At 32.9% G+C, this 21,853-nt stretch overlaps 2 protein-coding genes across 2 annotated transcripts; both read right to left on the bottom strand.

Moving 5' to 3' along the window:
- Positions 1–5: 5 nt before the first annotated feature.
- Positions 6–2,767, bottom strand: LOC25485126 (stem-specific protein TSJT1). The gene is made up of 4 exons (XM_013614284.3): positions 2,421–2,767; positions 1,066–1,306; positions 851–971; positions 6–508 (listed from the first exon to the last, which is right to left on the bottom strand). The coding sequence occupies exons 1-4, from the start codon at positions 2,618–2,620 to the stop codon at positions 318–320; spliced, it is 753 nt and encodes a 250-aa protein (XP_013469738.1). The 5' UTR covers positions 2,621–2,767; the 3' UTR covers positions 6–317.
- Positions 2,768–11,770: 9,003 nt separating this feature from the next.
- On the bottom strand, positions 11,771–20,420 carry LOC25485127 (protein GFS12). Its single transcript, XM_013614285.3, has 16 exons — positions 20,207–20,420; positions 20,028–20,119; positions 17,612–19,657; positions 17,158–17,485; positions 16,830–17,045; positions 16,643–16,715; positions 16,342–16,547; positions 16,187–16,249; positions 15,519–15,727; positions 15,166–15,277; positions 14,512–15,030; positions 13,649–13,959; positions 13,306–13,549; positions 13,158–13,231; positions 12,657–12,795; positions 11,771–12,163 (listed from the first exon to the last, which is right to left on the bottom strand). The coding sequence occupies exons 1-16, from the start codon at positions 20,333–20,335 to the stop codon at positions 12,011–12,013; spliced, it is 4,914 nt and encodes a 1,637-aa protein (XP_013469739.1). The 5' UTR covers positions 20,336–20,420; the 3' UTR covers positions 11,771–12,010.
- Between the last annotated feature and the right edge of the window lie 1,433 nt (positions 20,421–21,853).

Consider the following 21,853-nt stretch of genomic DNA (forward strand, 5'->3'; position numbering starts at 1 on the left):
CTAAATGAAATGAAATCAGGCAAAGGCAGTAAGTTATCTTCACTTTAAGATGAATCAATGTGCAAGTCAATATTATTACATGATATGTGCCAATAGAGTATGGTCTCAGTAATTGCTTGCAGGCAACTTGTAAATTCATCAAATCATATCTCAGTTCAGTAAACTAATATGATAAGTGAAGTCTCGGTAGAGCCACAAGTTATCAGATGGTAACAGATGCCTCAATATCATATCATAAGAACAGATAATCAAAACTTGAAAATTCAATCCAGCTATAACAAATATAAAAGTCTTAGTTCAAATAAATGGAGTTGCAATCAGATATTATTAGACCAGTTAGCAGCACTGCCAACCCTTGGCATGCCAGTTGATTCCTTCTTAGCCTCTGCATCCACTTTGAAAGTTGCACCACATACTTGTCCAGAACTGTCAACCCTTGGTACAGGCTTCAATTCATTAAGTGGATGCTCAAAACTGCTCAAACCTCCAGATGTTGTAAAGAAACATCCTGAAATGAAATCCAGTAAGATTTGTTACCTCTAGCATGAAACCGTTGTATGTACTATATAGACAGTCAAATTACAATACATCAAGAGCTTGAATGAAATTCAAATTGCAAAGTAAACAATAATATAAAGGTAGTTGAAAAACAACAGAAAGTATCATTTGTTATTTATCTTAAAGGGAAGTAGTGTCAAAGTTTCCAAATCATTGAACTTGTCATTCCATTCTTCCTCTTAATTCACTTTAATGTACACTCATAATTTTTGAACAGAACGTCTAAAAGGGGATGTTCAACAAAGGAACTTGTATAGTCAACAAGTCTTGGTTATTACAATCTAAGTATTACCTTTTGGGAATGGTGCATAAGATTTCCCACAGCTCTTAGTTACAATATCTGTCTCATCTGAAAGAACAAGATTTCCATCAGCATCAGTTCCCCAGAAGAAGGGAACATTCCCATCAGCATCCTGTTACATAAAAGACCCCCATATGGATGCCAGGTTAGAGAAGCAAACAATTAGCAAATATGACAGCAAAAAAGATGGACCTAGGATAACTCACCGCAGAAATAAATGCATTTTTAGAGCCACTGTCAAACAGAATAAATGCAAATTTTCCTTGAAAATCTCTCACGACCTGAGAAGCAGGATAGGGACCACGGTCTCTTAGAGTTCTGTACGCTTCTATGACAATGATCACTTCATTTGCAGTTTTGTTCAATCCATATTGTTGCTTAAGATTAGCAACATTCTCAAGGTGGCCTTGAAACAAGCAGAAAATGTCATCCACAACCGCGAACAGCCTAGCAACATAAGAAAAGAAACATAAATAATAGATTCTCATGAAAAAGGAATAATCTTCAAGCATCTAAATGTCTTTCACTAGATCGTTGGTAAGGATCTAACTTGATTCAAGATTTTCAAATATCATGATTTTGGCAAATAAAGTATTTTACCATAACAGATCAGATCAATAAGAGAAATTTCAGCCTAACATAGAGAAGAAAGATTAGGCAAGTATTGCTCTAAGGTCTAACGAGAAACATAATTGGTAACCCCGTGATAATTTTTTCTTTATCTCATTAAAATTACAATAATATGAAACCAAAGGGAAGTTAGAAGTACAGGTTGGAGTTGATATCATATTATATGACCATAAGGTTACATATTGAAGTCATGGAATCAGTTTCTCCTATATGGTAGAACCAGGACGGGCAAAATCTTTCCCTACACACAACTATTGTAGGAGCTTTATAAGTTGCCTTTTGTTTACAATAACAAGATACAACAGAAAAAGGTCAAGGCCATAATATAATGATTAAAAATGATACTTAAGACTATCTTAGATTATCTACTACTACAGGGGAGGAAGGACCAAAAGAGGGGTGAGAATATACTAACAAAGAAGTATAGTTTTAGATCTGTGAAAGAACAATAGTATTATTTATAAACTATAACACAGCCAAAGAACCTAAGGAATTTTATGTACATGATATAGTATCATGGATTAATTTTTACACAAAAATTAAACCACTTATGTCCCTGTCATCAAATTCTCAATCCAAACAACTACGTGCCAATGATTTTCCAAATATTAAATTACATAATAAGACATTACTTCCAAAAAAAAAAAAAAACACTCCAATACTCCTATATTATTGTTTGATTAGAGAACGACAAAGATAAGAACTTGTCCTTCAATCAAACAGTATAAACTAATACTATAGAAGGATCAACTATACACCCTTAACCCACAAAACAAACAAAGGGATTAAAACTTAAACCTAATATAAAAAACCTAGATCAAGGTTGAACTAAAGTTTATCATCATAAAACACATAAAAATGGGATTTTTTTATTATTTAATAATCCAAAATAATGAAAAACATGAAAGAAAAAAGAAAAGGGTTAGTGAACCTTGGGAGGAGAAAGTTCTGCTGATTAAGAGAATAGGCCAAGACACCGGAAGAACCAAGGTTAACGGTGACAGAGCCAGGGAACTCGGATGAGAAGTGTTGTGCGAGAAACCCATCTTTCAAGGCTGAAACAGAGTTTGACTGAGGGCTTTGGAGACCCTCTGGGCTCTTTGCAACAGATTTGTCGAAAACAGCTAGCATTTTGTGAGGATCGTTGAAAGACTGTGATGAAGGAGATGATTATTGTGTGCAGACAGTGCGGTTTATGTTGAGATCGGTAATATAAGGTTCTGGTGTTTATGGAAATGGAATAGAATCTCAATTACCCATTTTACCCCGTATTTTTTGGGATTTTCTTTTCCGAAATTTTATACTTCATATTATATGTTTCCTTTTCTATGGTCATCTTCTTAATTTTTTTTTGTTGAAAAACATATATTGTGATACGTGCAAGGGTGTATATGGGAGTGTGCATACATCGCCACTATTTTATGAGCCTGTTTGGTTCAGCTTTTCACCATCAAGAAGTGATTCTACAACCTTCAAAAGTGAAAAGTTGAATTTTCAATGGTGTTTGGTTTGGCTTTTAAGAATTGATTCTATCCTCCAAAAGCAATTATCCATGAAGCTACAAATCTTAGCTTTTGGCTTTTGTAGAATCAATTCTACATTAAACTATTATCAATTCCATAACTACACTCTAAATTATCATAAATTTTTATCACCCTTTCTCCAACCATATTTGCTTTTTTCTACCTGAAACCTTAAATTCATTCAGTCCACTATCCACTTTTCTCTAGCTAGAACTCAACCACCCTTCACAAATTTAATCTAAAAATTTATTGCTATTAAGTTATATAACAACACCACCTCTTGCTAGCAAATATTGTGCTCAAGAGAACAACAAAAAATATTGCATTATATGTGTTTGATAAAAATCACTCAAAGATCCTACAAAAAATATTGCATTATATGTGTTCGAACGACGGTTGAAGAAATGGTTGCAATGTTTTTAGTTGTTGTTGGCCACGGGGTAGGTAATAGAATGATTCAAGAAAGGTTTCAACACTCGAGTGAGACTGTTAGTAGATGTTTTCATCGAGTACTTCATGTCGTCCTTAAGTTGTCTATCAAATATATTAAACCCGAAGATCCTACGTTTCATGATTGTCATTCCAAAATAAAAAATGATCAACGATACTGGCCCTTTTTTAAGAATGCTATAGGAGCAATTGATGGTACACATGTGTCATGCGTAGTTAGTGGCAGTGAGCAAACAAGGTTTATTGGAAGAAAGGGATATCCTACACAAAATGTAATGGCCGTATGTGATTGGAATATGTGTTTCACTTTTGCATTGGCTGGTTGGGAAGGTACTGCTCATGATGCTCGTGTTTTTGACCAAGCTTTAACAAATGCAAATCTTAATTTTCCACACCCTCCGCCAGGTTTGTTATTTAATATTACTCCAAATGATTTGTTATATTTAACTTAAGTTTAAATATTTTTTTCTTTCTTTCTAGGTAAGTATTATTTGGTAGATTCTGGCTATCCAACACCAATAGGGTACATTGGTCCATACAGACATGAACAGTATCATCTTCCTGAATTTAGGTGTTCTAACGGGTTTGCAAATCATAATGAAGTATTTAATTATTATCACTCAAGTTTAAGGTGCACAATAGAAAGAACTTTTGGGGTATGGAAGAACAAATTTGCAATCCTACGTCGCATGCCTAACTTTAAATTTGAGACACAAGTTCAAATAGTTGTCGCAACAATGGCTATACACAACTTTATCCGAAGGAAGGCAGAAATTGATATTGATTTTAATGTTTATGAAGATGAAAGCACGATCTTTCACCATGATGATAGCTCATCTAACTTGGATCAATCCCATGTTTTAAATGTAGTTTCGTCGTCAGAGATGGATCGCGTTCGAAACATAATCCGCAATGAAATTATTGAGCACAAGCAAAATAATTAGTATTGTTCTTTAAATTATTATATCAATATTTTAGTACTATAATACACTTTAAATTAGTTTTGTAATAATATTAGTACTTTGTTGCAATTTAAATTCTATTATCTATTTGTAATTTTTATTTTCATGCTATTAGTATTGTAATAACTTATATTTTAACTATATTGCACTTAATTATCCTAATTTAGTAATTTCTATTTAACTATGTTCATTTTAGTAATTATACATTCAAAAGCAATTTTGATAAAACTATCCAAACAACATTCAGTTTGTTTAATCAATTCTGCATTATTGTATCCAAACATAAATCAATTCTCTCAGAATCAATTCTATCTAAGCTAAACCAAACACACACTATATGAATATAAGCAATTCAGATAGACTTTATTTTTACTCAATACACTCTTGTGATTCATCTACTTCTAAAAATTGAAGAGTTGGTCCCTCTATTTAATTTTTTTTATTTTTTGTCTTATTTTTTTGGTCATTTTTTATGACGTGACCTATTCATTTATATATGTCAACGTTTATTAAACATACTACATATTTATATTCGCAAAAATATGATTAAAAATTGATGTCATATTGTAAATGAATAAACCACATTATAAAAAAAATTGTCTAAAAAAGAGGCGAGGGAACCAAAACTGATTTTTAAGAGTTAATTAAAGGATAACAACTGATTTTTAAAATAAAGGATCAAAACTTCTTTTAAAAATAAAAAATAGGTGAAACAAAAATGCATTATTACCTTTTTCTTCTTTTAAATCGACAAAATAACAGTAATAATTGAAAACTCACATACAAATGAAAAAGTCGAGGTTCAAATCGTAAAAGATGGTTTCCAACAAACATCAATCAGGTGCTATATTGAGGTTCTTCCCAAACCATGCAACCTATTATTGAGCATCTCAATAGCCTCCCAAGTTTAGGACTCCTAGAAAAGATGGTTTCCAACAAACATCAATCAGTGTACGAAGGGCATGATGCAACACATGTATCAAAATCAACTAACTGAAAAATCACTTGGTTCTTTCCAACTAAAAATCAAGAATCCAAATAATAAACTCCACTACATACGATCGTCATGGGAAAGCGAAAAAGGTATGGTGGTGTTGCTTACCAACTTTATCCAATATAGGTTTCACCCACATACAACCATGCAGAACATGAATATTATCGTCGTCGTCACGACCACACAATGGGCAAGTAGCTGCCTCCACCAAACCACGAGACTTCTTAAAGGAAATATTGTTTGGAAGTTCTATTTAGGATACGTAGAAAAAATGCTTTTCATGCAGATGATCATCCCAACGCCAAAGCTTCTTCCAAATGTGATCCACCTAAGTGGAGATGAGATGGTATACAAACTTCGGGGAAGACATGTATGGGGTCTTCAAAGAGCTCCAAGTTCCATCCACATGCAATAATACAAACAAAAAATCACACCATTCGACAAGCTTAATGGTCCTCCCACCAGGAAGCACACCCAAAAACCACATTTCAATAAGAAAAAGAAAAAGAATATGTGTGCAATCATTTTCAGGTGTATAATTTTATACAGCGTCTCTCTGCAATATAAAAATATTTAGGGTTAAGGCTCCGTTTGGATTGACTTATTTTGAGCTTATGTGGACTTATCTAATCTCATAAGCCTTTTTAAAGGTGTTTGGGTAAATAAATAAAAATAGCTTATCATAGTTTCATAAGCTGCTTATGCCATATTTCAATAAGCCTAAATTTTCAGCTTACCCTTCGACAATTAACAAGGAGCTTATGAATTTATGTGACCTCCTTCGATTCTCTCTGGATCCACTTTTTCAAAACATATATTTTCATTATAATTATCTTTGGCGGTGCATAAGTAACAAAATTGCTATATACTTATCTTACTAAAGTAACACACGTAACTAAGATTTTTATTATTATTTTTTTGAAAGAAGATTTTTATTATTTGTTGTTACGTAACAAAATGAAACTGAATAGAAAAAACAAACTTGACTTGATATTTTTTTAAGGACAAATATTGATTATACTATATATATATAATTATAATTAATATATTTTAATATTGTTTTTTACATCTTGATTAATTTTATCAAAAAAATCTTGATAATTGTGGTTCTCTGATTTTTTTTGTTAAATTAAAAATATTCAAAATTTCGATAATTGCTTATGTAATGTCACATCAAACACTTCAATTTATGTATGTACTTTTTAGTGTACATATCCAAACATAAATAGCTTATCAAGTATAAGAGCTTATGATATAAGCTCTAATGCTATAAGCATCTATATAAGTTGTTTATCCAAACGGGGCCTAAATATGTTTTTGTCCTTGTAAATATTTCGACTTTTTGTTTTAATCGTCCTAAAAAATTTCTTTGACTTTTGATCTTTCAAATATTTTTCATCACAATTTTTGGTTCCTTCTCGTAAGGCAACTCATTTATATAATTAAAAAAATTTAATTTTTTCCGTAATCATGTTTAGAATATTATAAGAATCTCACAAATTTTTTTTTGAATTTTTACTAAAACATGAATTAAATATTAGTTGTTATATTTTTTGCGTTTAAAAGTTCATGTTTTGTTTAAAAATAATAATAATTAGTGATTTTTATAATATTCTAAACATTGCTGAAAAATTTCATTCAAAAATTCGAAGAGTAAATGATCTAACCTAAAAATAAGGATAAAAAATATGGATGGAAAACTTTGAAAGAACTAAAAGTCAAAGGAAATTTTTTAAGGTAACAAAACCAAAATTTAGTATATTTATAAGAACGAGTAAACCATCGAATTGGTCCATGTCTTTGTAAGTGATTTCTTAAATTAGTCCATGAATATATTAATATTTCAAAATAGTCTCAGTCTTTGTCAAAAGTTTTTCGATTAAGTCTCTCGTCATGTGAAAAAAACATAGGAACTTGAGTTTAATTGAGAAACTCATGTTCCTATGTTTTTTTCACATGACGAGTGACTTAATCGAGAACTTTTGATAAAGACAGAGACTATTTTGAAATATTATTAGAGTCATAGACTAAATTGAGAATCACTTACAAAGACAATGACCAATTTGGTGGTTTACTTTTATAAGAACAAGAATATATTTAACCCAATTTTTAATGTTCAAATATCATTACTCATGTAACATCATAGTCCCTAGATGACTTTAAGTTTTGCTGATTGAACCGACAAACCAACACGAGTCTTTTCAATTTGTTTTGTCCTCACACGTTTTTTGAAAAACTTTCTAGAAGGTCACTCATCCCAAAACATATCCAAATCAATCATGCTTAACTATGAAGTTCTTATGAATGGACTACAAAAAAAAATAATGCATCTTATTGATATAGGTAGTACCAAATAATTCTTAAAAATTTTTCTTCAACCGTGCAATTTCATACATGCACAACCTCATGATCTCCTCATTTCAATGTTATTTTGTTCTTTTTTACCTAAAAACTGTCATGAACTGCTCATTATCATACCTTATGTATCGACGACCATTCTCTATCTTTATCAGCCTCGATATTTACAACTCATTTCAATGTCCCATCCCAAGTACGGGATATAACACACCAAACCTCATATAAGCCACGATTGGCTTCACTAAGGGAACAAGAGAGTCCCCCACCCATACCCACACATGCTAGAAAGGATTCTCACCCATAACGCTTAAATGATTTAAAAAAGTTATACATTAATTTCTTCTTTGTTTGTTTTTATTACCAACTGAAATTGTCCAAATTCTATAAGTAGACCTTTAATGGTAAATGATTTTACAAATAACCAAGAGAGTTCAGATAAAATGACACGAGTCTCTTCTAATTTAATTAATGTCTTGAGTTCGAATTCAACCTTAAGCATGTAGCAAAGTTAAAACTCATAGGGAGAGTTTATCATTTAATTGAGTTCCACAAGAATCAACGGACAAACTTTTGCAGTTTCGCGCGTGGAGGATACCCAATTTACACAAAAAAAAGCTATACAAATATTTGATATGTTTGAAACAAGAGTTTGAATCTATAATTTTCAACTCTTTAATATTTAATGTGTGTGAGTTTTGTTGCGACGACTTAACTCTTCAAAACAAAAACTAAAAAATATCCAATACCCAAAGATAATCTCAACTCATGTCATTTAGTTTGGATTTTAGCAGAAAAAATCTTAAAAAATCAAATAAAATTTGCTTGTAGGTTTGATTTTCACAATATTTTCTTATGAAATTTCAATCAAACCAAACCAATGAAGAATGGGTTGATTTGGTTTCGTTCAATTTAGTTAACATTTTTTTAAATGAAAAAAAAAGGGTATGATGATCGAAAAACACAACATATTGTTCAAAGATTGCACTATTAATATAATGTGAAAAAATATAAAATTTATTAAGTTTGATTCGAATCTAAGTTGTCTATTTTGAGAGGTCAAATTTGATTGGATTAGTCTAGACTCTATCATAAAGAAAAAAATTAAACCAATTTAAATTTTTTATTTAAATGATAAATATTACTATGTTAATTGTTATGTTTGTTTGTTTCTCCTTACCATAACTTGAATTATGAACCTTAAACTCTTTAATTTAAGTCAAATCAATTGAATTATCCAACCATTAATTTATTTACATTTAATATTCAGTTCGTCCTGCCCACATATAGCTCACCAAAAGAAGAAAGCTTTGCTTTGATATCTATCAAAAATGGCTTGCTTTTATATAAATAATTAATTATAAAAAATACTAATAAGTTTCCTTTTAACATTGTTTACGTAACTAAAAATGATATTTTTATATATAAAAAGTTGTCCGATTATAACTTTTTATGCATTTAATTTATACTTTTAAGACAAAATTTCATATGTTATACACCATCCGATCACTATTATAAGCAAAAATTAATATTTTAGATTCATTCATTAAATGATTGATGACCATATACATCATTAATTGAATGAATCCAAAATGTAAATTTTTACTTATAATAGTGATCGGAGGGTGTATTCCTTAAACATTGTATTTACAACACTCGTTAGCATGACTTATTAATTATTAAATGTAGATGGATCAAAATCGATGCCAATTGCCCTTACTTAAATTGAAACACATCTTTGACCGTAGATAACAGAGGGCTTTGTTATCTAGATAAAATATATTAATTTATTTGTAAGGGGCTTCCTACTTCTTCCGAATAAACTTTATTGAAAGTTATTTTTTAACATACAAAACTTCAAAAAGACATAAGTAAATGACGTTCTTGCCCACAACGGTAGTTAACTACCGCTAGATTTATCCGTCGGTGGTTAACTACCGATGTATACTAACACATCATAAATTTTTTTTTTTAAAAAAGCTCAACGGTAGTTAACTACCGTGGAACATGAAAATTAAAATTTTGCATTCCTAAAACACCAAATTGGTTACGGTACAAAATTTCCATGTGTCATGGCATGCAATTATCACAGTGGCACATTTTCACCTTGAATCCAATGCCACTAACAACCAGCACATGCACACACCATTTAAGACCTGTGATTTTTCATTTTAATAATGTTTTGTATATGACTTAGTTAGCCAAGAGTGTGAAGTATATCAACTAATTAGTTATTAGAGGCAGATGAAGTATATAATTATATTATATAAAAGTATATATTATCATTTTTTATCAGAAAATTATATATAAATTTTGTGAGATCACCTCATTGCAATGCTTGATCAATATACACCCAAGGTATTTGACAACAAAGTTTTAGGGGGGCATATATGTTGCTGTGTATGCTCTTTGTGTATAAGAAGTACTTGTACTGACTATATTACAATTTTCAATTAACATATCATGTATGAGTATTCAAATTTGTGGAGTTGTCATTTGATTTTGTTTATTGTAGGTCATATACGGGGTGTAGTTTATCTCTTACCCCCTTGTCAATTTCTGTCAATCTGTTTGCATATCTCACTTCACAACCTGCAGTGTTTCCTTGACATGATAGAGAAGTAAAAGATGTATACAAACATTTTATTATATCTATCTAGCCAGTAGTCTTTTTCTTTTAACTTACTTTCATAGTTAGTTGTTCACCACCTTTCAAGTGCACAAACATACAAACCTGTCAAGCGCAGACTATTTTTCTAAACAAATAACTTTCGCTAAAACATGCTAAAGCGTAGAAGACATAACAGTAACAACAATCTATAATATATACTTTAATTTTCATGGTCCATGGTAGTTAACTACTGTTGGAGCTTTTCTCTTTTAATTTTTTTTATGCTGTGTTGGTATACAACGGTAGTTAACTACCGACGGATAAATCTAGCGGTAGTTAACTGCCGTTGAGGGCAAAAACGTCATTTACTTATATTTTTATGAAGTTTTGTATGTCAGAAAAGCAATTTTCAACTGCATTTAATCCTAGAAAATACCGGTACCGCAAAAATGAAGTACTACCATAATAATAAAAGAGTCGTGAAGTACTACTATAACTTATACATATATTTAGTACGTACCTTTTGAAGGATCAACGAACGCCATGTTCTTCAATAAAAAAAATCCTTGGTTTATGAAAATTTCGATAGTGGAAGAGGGCAGACGTCAATTATGGATTCATTCTTAAGCAAACTTAGTACTATTGGTTTTGGATTTCATTTGTACAATTGTTTAAGGAGGGCAGAGGTCAATTATAATTTTTATATATCTAATTGGTATTATAGTAAATTTTAAGGAGGGAATGTTATGTTTGGCTTCTGTAGAAACTAGAATCTACAATGAGCTTCCGATTCTGCACAATTGTTTTTAATTTTTGATTGTTTGATTTGCTAAAAAAATAAAGAATTGAACATAACAACTTCAATAGTTATGTGTTTGATTTTAAGATTGTTCTGAGACTGGCCAATTGAGTGGCAAGAGACCGGACAAAAGTGAAACATCTATTCTTTACTAAACAACAACACTACTATTTTTTTTTTTTTTTCAATTCAATTCAAGGACAAGATATTAAAATATCAAAACATTTTTTTTTTTCTTTCCATCAAACATTGTCAAAGACAAAAATTAATTTATTCAATAACTTAAAAAAAAATTGTCCTGTTATGTCCGATAGTTATCTTTTAACAGGTCAAACACACCCTAAGATTGATTGATATTCAAAGTACACATGTACAAGTAAGGTCGATAGTCTCCCTTGTCAATGGCAGTTGCATTTTTCTTTGCTAAATTTAGAGGATCCATATATAAAAAAAAATAGTCCTGTTAAACAATGTACTTAAATACTAGTACTTAACCATTGCTGGGGAATTATTTAAGCATTTGCCAAAAAGTTTAAAAAAACAATAAGGAAAGTAAACTATTTGATTGAAAGTTAATTAAAGAGAAATTAGTATTAATTGGACTTGATTTAATATAACTCTAATATGAATCATACAATTTAAATAATGTATGACTTTACCCCTACAATATAACATAACATGATTTCATGAAGTTCAAGAATGAAGACTTGAGTTTGAAACCCGAAGGAGTGGGGATAACGGGGGCTGTTGATTCACAATTAATTCATCATATGCACAACTGATTTACCATCTTCCAAAATAACATTAATGAGAACAACATGGCATATTTAACAACAAATTCTCAAATAACCATCTTCTGTTCCAATAAGAAACAATCGAGAGAAAGGAAGTATACTGATACTTGATAACGCTGACAAGCTTCTCATTCCGTTATCTGAAGAAACATAGAGTTTCTGGGGGATAATCTGATGCTGCCCATCCTGTATCATGAAACCATATAATCATGACCAAAATTTTGAAAAATAAATATCATCATCAAACAACTGACATCAAGCACAAAGGAATTCAGGCCGACCACCAAAAAAAAAGGAATTCAGGCCTACAAGGTACCCATGCAACTGAATATGGAAATTGAAAGCTTTTTACGGCTTCTAGTAAACTAGAAATTATTCAGTATTCCCTTGGTATATAATCTTCCACAAAAAATTGATTAATTCCACCGCTCTCTCAAAATTTTAAAATAAGGCAAAAACACGAAATGATATGTGTCATGATTTCAGTGGAGAGAGTAAATTAAGGGAGGATTCCACTCCCTTAAATCTATTAAGAGATGATTGGTAGGAAGGGTGAGTTATCTATAAACGATTTCAGTATACCCATCATTTATTACTGGAGTGGAATCTATTTGAACAACCAAAGGAAAAAGAAATTCACATTCTACGTGGGTGTGAGCCTAAAAAATGAGAAGCATACCGTTTCAATGGCAGATTTAGACAAGGAAAGAAGCCCAATCCTATTCCGGGAAATTGAAATAACATCTTGGCCCCAAATGGAGAAACTGGATATTCCATCTGAATGACCTCTGAAAATAATGGGCTGTGATGGCAAATTCCTGCATGAGTAATAAAGAAATAAGCTACATGATATATCTATCCAGAAATCTGAAAGAAAGCTTGTCATTATAATTAGTTTCTTATTTATGAATATATCTTCAAATAAACATGTGTTGTATATCAAGAAGATTGTAGAGGACTCAAATGTATGAAAACATACAAGAGTGCAGGTTAAACAAGTTTTTTTTCTATATTTTATTTTATTTTTTATTACTAAGAAATTAAAGAATTCCCTACAGTGCAATTGCATGCATCTATATCTTGTAAAAACATTCTTACTGCGGAGTTTATAACCCCCAGCAGGTTTATATGGCATAAAGGGTGATAAGATAGGAACAAGTATAATGACAGACACACTTACATTCTCAAGTCCCAGACTCGTAAAGTTCTGTCCAGAGAGCTGGAAATAAGCAGATGTTCCTCAGGTGATGCCAACTGTAAACAAAGACATTGATGAAGCTGTGAGTAAAATCAAATTGTGTAAATATTTTGAAATTTGAACCACATACCTTTGTTACATATCCATCATGAGCACGCCAAGAAGCAACGACATTTCCACTCTTTGCATCAAACAATTTACAGTGACCAGAACTTTGTCCAGTTGCAATTAAAGACGGTGAGGTGGAAATTCCACCTGCCTGCGCCTTGCTAGAACCAGAGGAACATACAGCAGAAATAAGTGAATGAAAACTAGATTCATTAGATTCCCCCCTCCAGATATGAAGCTTTTGACCTCGAGCAACATCAATGAACCTGTGCAATACAAATAAACCTTTAAGTTGAAAGACATCAACATATTTTCTAATGTGTATCTGATTGAAATAGCAACTAAATAAAACATAATTAATTCACCTGAGAGAACCATTTCCAGTGCCAACTACAAGTGTTTCAGCAGAGTCTAACAGATGCATACAAGTATAAAGGCTTGAATCAAAAGCACTAGACAGCATCCCATTTGACAGAGTATTCAAATTAAGGACATTTGCCTGGTCACTGGTAATTTTTGGCACAGATGCTGAGTGGTTTGTGGGATGGCCAGATTCCGTTTCGGACTCCGCAAATACTGATATTTGCTTCCCTGTTTGACTATCCCAAATATGAATTGTTCCGTCACAAGATGCCACTCTTCCACTAGATGATAAAATACAAATATCGTTTACAACCTAAAATTTGAGATGAATAATAAGTGTTACATTCCTAGGAAAAGTTACCATAGAAAAATACAAATTGAAAAGCCACTTGAAGTGGAAAAAACCTATAAGCATAGCTCAGCTCAAGGTCAAGGAGTAATTATTATGATTGGCTATACTAATAGTTGTATTTTATTGCACTAGTACCTAATACATCAAATTATACCACAGCCCCATTTGTTTAAATTCTTCACTCATCAGGCCTCACTTTGTAGTTAGCACATTTGATGCCATAGCGGAAAAAACCTATAAGCACAGCTCAACTCAAGGACAAGGGTAACTGTCATATTGGCTCCACTAATAGTTTTATTTTATTGCACTAACTTCTGATATATCCAATTATACCACAGCCCCTTATGTTTAAAATCACCATCCATCACACTTCACTTTGTAGTTAGAATATCGATATCATTGTTGAAACTTAACAGTACCATGGGAAATATGTACATACTACAGGGTTGTACACCAAACAATAGTTTTGTATGGTTGCAGAGTGTTATTTTCAGAAAAAGTGAAGAAACTAACCTCCTCATGGCCATAATAGCCGGACAGACAGTTAGTTCGGCTCAATTCCCACTTCATAACAGTTCCTTTATATCCTTGGCCAATTCCCGCAGTATAAACGGTAGATTCATCCTGATGAACAGCCAGAGACCTCACCGCTCCATGATGGGCACGTATAGAGTAGCTTACAGATGCTCTGATTTTCCATGGAAGGTCATCTTTTTGAATTCCCACCCGCCCAAGAAATGCAGGCCCATCCCAGTTGGTGGCTGGACTAGGGAACCAAAACCATGGTTCATGGTTCACTTGGTTTGACATTCCTTCTTGCATTACTACTAGGCTTTGATGAACTTTAAATGGTCTTCTCTGAATCAAATTTTTGGCACCTCTACTTCCCTGGGATTGTGGAATTGACCATCCAACCCCATTAAGCAACAACTTTGCTGGATTGTATTCAGATGTGAATCCCTGGGCAATTGCAGGTCTTTTAGCAATGTTACTTTCTGAGCTATTTCTTGATGATTCTCCTGCATATTCCCACTGAATCACAATAGGTTTAGAAAGAACAAAAAGGAAAGATATACATGAGGCTATGTGACAGAAATTATCACATCAACAAAATCTAAAAAAAATCTTATATGGGACGAGAGAAGAAACAAATGTAAAGATCTATACCTTCCAGTTATGACGGCGTAGAAGTAGTTGTTCAAGAAGTAACCATGTAGCACAACATTGACGAAGTTTCTCTATCCCAAGAAGAGATGCAAACAAGGTATAGAGAAGCAACCTGCATATAAAAAGGGGTTCAGTACAATTAACTTTAAGAATTTGATATTAACCACTAATATGACTCACGAAAAAAATCTCATTTATCTTTATCGTTCTGCGATTTCCTTCTCATCTACTTTCATTACATATTATTTTCTCCTCTCCATTACCTAGAGTTATTTTACTTTTGCATTAAATAGCCAAGGAGAGCGGTTCCTCCCAGCATAAAACCTACTCTGGAATTCAGTTTGGACACTCACACTAGATCCATGCGACTCTCAATTTGGAAGTCCCCTCCAATTTTTAATTTGGTAACCTTCGAGTTTCTGCTGACAGCAGTCGAACCTTTAGAAATTTCCTGGGAGAAAGCAAGCTCATCAAACAGTTCTTTAAGTTTTGGAAGAATATGCAATGCCGTCAAATCTGCTCCAATCCGCTGACAAATTCCAAAGAGAGTATTAGCAGCAACCTGAAAACAGAAGGCAACCAAGAATTATTTAACAATTTAAGCAACTAGTCAGTGGACAAGATGGCTTATGGAAAATAAATGGTTCGAACATAACCACAGTACGAAGATACAAGTCAAGTATACTGATTGAAATGTAAATTCAGAGAGTTGCACAGCGCTCAAATTTTTTTGGAAGAAGTTTTGTACTGTGCTAATTTGTATTAGGTGCGATGCTTAGTTTCAAAAGGCATGAGCCAAGGCACGTATCTCAATCATTGACAACCAAATAAGTCTTAATTTTGATCATTCTAATTAAAACAAGGCACATTGTATTCATGTAAAACTGTAAATCCTTAGTGACTTGTGATTGAAAAGCAAAATGTCCTTCGTAAAGGGTAAATCTAAGATGCCTTTTAGAGCGATTGAATCCAAGAAAAGGGGTGACAGATCCAAAACAAACCAATGAAGAATTTGAAGAACCTGAAGCACAGTAATTTCCATATGTTTCTGCATAAGAACCCCAACGTGTATGCAACTTATGTCCTGTGTATTCACAAAGCATTCAATAAATAATTTATACAATATTTACTGGTATTTAAAGCCTTTTGTGGCCAAAAAAGAATAAAAAAACATACTTCAAGCAGCTCCTTTACAATGACTTCTTCTGTCAAGAAAGCTACAAGGCCATCTAAAGTCATCATACAATCAATAAGTGCTAAAGAACTCCAACTCTGGACAGGATCAGGCTTATTCACGAATGACACGTCAATGAATGATCGGACAACATTTTTCAGTAATGGTAGCATCTGTTTAACAATAAAGGATTCCCCAAAAATACCCCCTGGGAAGTCAAGAAAAAAAATTAAAGGGGGTTAGAACTGAAGATCTCAGTAATGAAAATATGGAAAAATACAAAATTCAATTAATTAAAAATACCAATTCTGACCAGCACATCAATGCCATCTACACATAGTCCTTTCCCAAAGCAGTGAACAAGGGGCAAAATAGTCTGATTCAATAAATATAAGGTTAATAAAACACTAATGGTATCACCTAAGTGGGAGTACATTCATGTGGACAAAGCAAAACACATTACTGAAGGTTGTGGCAAAACTAAAATTACCTGATTTATGGTAATTGGTACACCAATCTCCTCACTAGAACCAATTAGTAGCACCGAAGCAGATGCAGCTGAATTTTTATCCGGAGAAATATACAAGTTTGATAAGACCAACGGGTGAATAGTTTCCAGGTATGCCTGTTTGCCAACTCGGTTCCATATTTCGCGCACAAATGAATCTTGTAAAAGGGAAACCTTCAAATGTAAATAACCTGTGTTCTGCAAAAAGATGTTTAATTATAAAGGCTGAAGAATTTTTTCAAAAAATTAAAATAGAAGATAGAAAAGACATCTGCTGACTAAATAAAATTCACAAAATGAAGTTAGCAACCTGTAAAATTTTCTGTATGGTTGGCAATATTAATATTTTCACTGTTTGTGCTGTTAAGCATTTCATCAATTCCTTTAGTAGTATGTACGCCCATTCAGCTTCAGTATCACTCGCAACATTCACTATAAGTGGTAAGCAGTAAGTAGCACACATTTCAGTTGCAAATGTACCCATTTGCCTGAGAGCTCCCTGCTTTGCAAGATTTGCAGCAAAATGAAGACGAGATTCATCTTTAGCAACAAGCTGAAGTGGAGCAAGAAACAAGTAGGAGGACTTGATTGTTTTCGGAAAATAAGGTGAATCCAGAAGAATTTTGGCCGATGGCCTCCTATATAGAAAAAAAAATTATATTTCAATAACTTGATAGAAAAAACAAGCCCACAAAAAGCATACCTAATAGGTCAAACACATGCATTCAGTTGCAGAATGTAGATGTACGTGCGTGCACTGATACCTCATCCAATCCTTTTGGATGCATGCTTCAACAAGTATTCTAACATGAGGAGGTAGTTCCTGCAGAAATCCTGGTAATGTTCCATCCTCCAAGTATATTTCCAATGAGATTGAATCAAATAGCGGTCTGCAAAGATGAAGTTCTGCCAAGAGACAGCCGACAGAAAATATGTCCCTTGCAATATCTTCAGAGGCAAGTCTTGAAGAAGACAATTTCTGCCTCCAGAGAAGCAAGTCTGGATATCCTGAAAAGCCTTCATCTTCCTCTTTCATATGTTGAAGAAAAGATATATGGTTCATTTTATTCGGCAGCCGATAATTTTTGTCAATGAAAGATACATCGCTTATATTTTTAGTGAATGTCCCTGTGGTTGGATCTCCCAGGGATGAGATGTTCTTCCTTTTCATTTGATTTAATGGGTAACGGTAGCAAGCATTCAAATGCCTAGCATGTTCCGAAAATGCAGATGCTTGTTCCAATTCTTGTAGATACGCAGTTTCAGATAGAAGAGATGTCTCTCGCTGCATTTCATTTGTTTGGGTCAAAACTTTGGCATATTTATTAGACCCATTACGTGTTATTTTTGCAGTGGCGTGGCGAATAGGGTGTGGCCGCATAAAGAGCTGACGACGTCCTGTTGATCTTGGCATTGTGGATTCTGATTGAGTAAGCATAACATTCTTGGCAACAATTGCGGCCTCGCCAGACATTTTGTACCCAAAGATTATATCTATCCAGTGATGTAGTTGAAACGACACCCTATTACTTTCCAATGCATCACGATGCAATTTAATGAAATCCTCAGGGCTCTCTGCCCAAGAAGGTGTAGCCAAATCAGCCATACCATCATGTACTGAGCTAAAAATTTGGGGGTCACAATAAAACTCTGGAATGCATTCATCAGGCGTCCATTGATAGAGTCTCTGCATTGAGGAAGGATATTCATTAGGTTCATACACTGAACGAACAGCCATTCGAAGAACACTTAGAGGCAACCTTCTTGCTTTATAGCTGCAGACAGCCAGTTCAGACAGACATTCATCTGATACATGATGAGGGATTTCAGATGTTGAATAGGTGAAATCCAACTGTTCATCACCTTTTGCCAAGCGCCATTTGCTCTTGCTTAAGTCTCGCCACCCTACATCACAATTATCATCTGGTTTTGAGCTAAAATCAACAACCCAAGGCATTACTGGATGAAATGTATGGTCCCCCCACCTCCTTCCTGCTAATCTGTTTAAGATGAGTAAATACTCAAAATTACTTAGTTCTCCTTTCCACCACTGATGAAAGCTAGAATGCCAATCAATTAATGGAGAAAGCTTTAGATCAGCATAAAGATCATTCGAATGACAACCATCATTACAACAACCTATTTTTGCAGGTTTTGATTTTACACTTTCACTCTCTTGCAAAGTTAATTTAGATTCCAGTACAGGTTCATTCCATAATCTAAGCCAAGACCATAACGAGTCAGTCAACATGATATTGGACGGACATATATTACCATGGGAAACCCCTAAACCATGCAAGTACAATAAGGCGGATAGTAGCTGATATATAAGAAACCTTCTATGCCAATCAGACTTTAAGGCGTTGGGGTTGAAATGAAGAATACTTTCTAAGTTGTATTGAGTCTTTGGAAGCACCATGTTAGTGTAACCAGATGTTTTCAAAATTGCAAGTACAGGAGCTATGTTTGGATGCCTCAAAGAGCCAGGAAAATTATTTTCTTCAAATGACGGAAACCCAATTAAACTAAGGAAATTCGTACTGTCTCGTCCAGATGCTTTCCCTTCAACGAAGAGATCAAGTGATTTTAATACATGATCTTCAGTTAACCCGGACAAGAAATCATTGGCAACCTGTTGAAGTATAGAATATGAAGACTTTCCGACACAAGCAATCGGTGCAATTCCAGAAATTGTCCTCGAGCAAGAAAACCTTCCAGAATGATTACAAGTCGTAAATCCATTTCCACCATGACTGACATCAAGATCATCACTCTTGGTGTTTTCATTACTATCCAAGATATATTGATTTCTGTAAACAGAACAAGAGTTTATTACTTACAACAAGTAATTAATTAAACCCAAACAATGACCATGTTTGGATAAACAACTTATTTGCAGCTTATAACACAAGCACTTATGTCTAAGCTATTTCTATATACAACAACAACCGAGCCTTATCCCACTAAGTGGGGTCGGCTACATGGATCAAATGACGCCATGTTCAATCAAAAACCATATTTGGATCCAACTCATTGACCTCTAAATCTTTTCTATATCTATAGCAAAAAATAAAATAGTTAAATTGTTTTGGCATAAGCTATAAGCTGTTTTCATAAGTTATTTCTATAGGAAAAAAGTAAATTTAAAAAAAAAAATGAGGAACATTAAACTTAACTTACACATAATTGGTAAAACAGTTGTTGTGATGGCTAGACATGTACTGCAATATGAATTGACCACTTGGAGCTTCCCCATCTTCTGAACTAGTAATCTATAATCCAAAAAACCAAAATTTAACAAAATTAAAAATTTATTAAGATAAAAAAAAAAAAAAAAAAAAAGAGTAAGAGAGAGAGACATGGAGAATAGCAGAGGATCCGAAAGGAAAAGGGGAGTTGGAGATTGCATAATTGAAGACGAGTTGATCGGAGAAATCTGAGTTGATTCTGAGTTGAAGACACTCGAAGCATTCGCTCTTTTCCTTCATGGAATCACTTTACTGAGTTAACTCGGTGATTTTCTCATGCTCTGCTTCTTTCTTCTTCTCCGAGAACACACTTCAGAATTTGATGCAATTACTAAATTAGCCTTTCGGTATTTCCGGAAGGAAAAAAAAATTATTTTTAATTTTAAAAGGTTATTTTAACTAGTGTGTTTTTTTTTGAAAGGTTTAACTAGTGTGTTATAACTACTACTTTTTATTCTCTAAAAATATAGGTTTAGATATTTAAATATTTCTTTTATGATATTAGTGAATTAATAGGATGATATAATTTACTACTTTAATTACATAATACTTCTTGGAAAAATGCTAGATACAGCAAGAGGGTTTTTCACGAAAGCATGAGTTGACAACACACCATCCATTGGATCTTATATTTAATGAATTCATCGCTTCATCTTAAAAGAGCAACAACATGGTTTTTAAACAAGTAAATAACAATAGCACAAAGCACACACATGATTTCCGGCCAGTAATTCTTTTAATAATAATTTTTAAATAAGGGTAAAAATGAAACAAAACATAATAATGTTTTTCGTTCCATCCACTTTTTAAACAATTGAATGAAAATATTATTCTGTCAATCATATAATATCCAAATAGTGGGATGAAATCTTCATCCAAACGGTGGGACGGAATTTTCGTCCATTCTGCTCCATTTCACTCCGTTTCGTATAATGCAATTTTACACAAGCTGTTTGGTTAAGTTTTTTGAAGTATCCAATTTAGATCCCTCTAAAAGCGAAACTATATGAAAGGATGGTAGATTTATTTAAAACCTGGATTTATCTATATTATTTTATTCAAAAAAAAGTATGAAGTATCGTGAGGACTCTTTAAAGACCTTAAAAAACAAATAAAAATTTGTATCAATGCATTGAAAATTATTTGACTAATCATTTCTTAATTTAAAATTCTAAAAGAGTGTCTCGAAGACAATCACTATTAAGACCCTTATTTTGTTTACTGTGATGTCAAATGTAATAACGGTGAGAGAAAAAAATAGTAAATTTACATTTTCTCTCTACTATGTATAACATTTCTTCTCATGAAACCCAAAATAAAAATAAAAATAAAAATTTCTCTTCAACCAAACACAACACATCTAAAATTTCTCACCTCTTCTTTCCTCCTCCCTTTTCCCTCCCTGGTAATTAAAAATAGAAGCACAAGGTGCCATTTTGCATACATGAAAAGCTACAAAGGCAATCGGATCATGGTGAAATAGAAATATTTTCCATTTGATCATATACATAAACATGACTTGTCTAGTGTATACAAGGAAAAGGTACTTGCTTTTGCTGTTGGTTTAGGCATGGCATTAATAAATAATGATTGCATCTAGTGTTTGGTAGTAATGAACGTATGCAAAATAAAAAATAAAAAAAGAATTGATGAAAAAAGTATGCAAAATTTTAGAATAAGCCTTGTTATTAATCGGATATTCCTATTCTGGGTACCCAAAAAAATCGATTTTGCATTTTCCTTGCTTTTTATGCCTTG

The sequence above is a fragment of the Medicago truncatula genome, chromosome 1 (assembly GCF_003473485.1).
Source record: "Medicago truncatula cultivar Jemalong A17 chromosome 1, MtrunA17r5.0-ANR, whole genome shotgun sequence".
Lineage (NCBI taxonomy): Eukaryota > Viridiplantae > Streptophyta > Magnoliopsida > Fabales > Fabaceae > Medicago > Medicago truncatula.

What these genes read in the sequence shown, in the direction of transcription:
- LOC25485126 (XM_013614284.3), bottom strand. Translation starts at nt 2,620, where the DNA reads ATGCTAGCTGTTTTCGACAAATCTGTTGCAAAGAGCCCAGAGGGTCTC. An exon ending in AAAATGCATTTATTTCTGCG is followed by an intron (nt 972 to 1,065) that starts GTGAGTTATCCT and finishes TTTATGTAACAG; the next exon opens with GATGCTGATGGGAATGTTCC. An exon ending in TTATGCACCATTCCCAAAAG is followed by an intron (nt 509 to 850) that starts GTAATACTTAGA and finishes ATTTCATTTCAG; the next exon opens with GATGTTTCTTTACAACATCT.
- LOC25485127 (XM_013614285.3), bottom strand. Translation starts at nt 20,335, where the DNA reads ATGAAGGAAAAGAGCGAATGCTTCGAGTGTCTTCAACTCAGAATCAAC. An exon ending in GATCCTCTGCTATTCTCCAT is followed by an intron (nt 20,120 to 20,206) that starts GTCTCTCTCTCT and finishes TTTGGATTATAG; the next exon opens with ATTACTAGTTCAGAAGATGG. An exon ending in CCATACAGAAAATTTTACAG is followed by an intron (nt 17,046 to 17,157) that starts GTTGCTAACTTC and finishes ATCTTTTTGCAG; the next exon opens with AACACAGGTTATTTACATTT.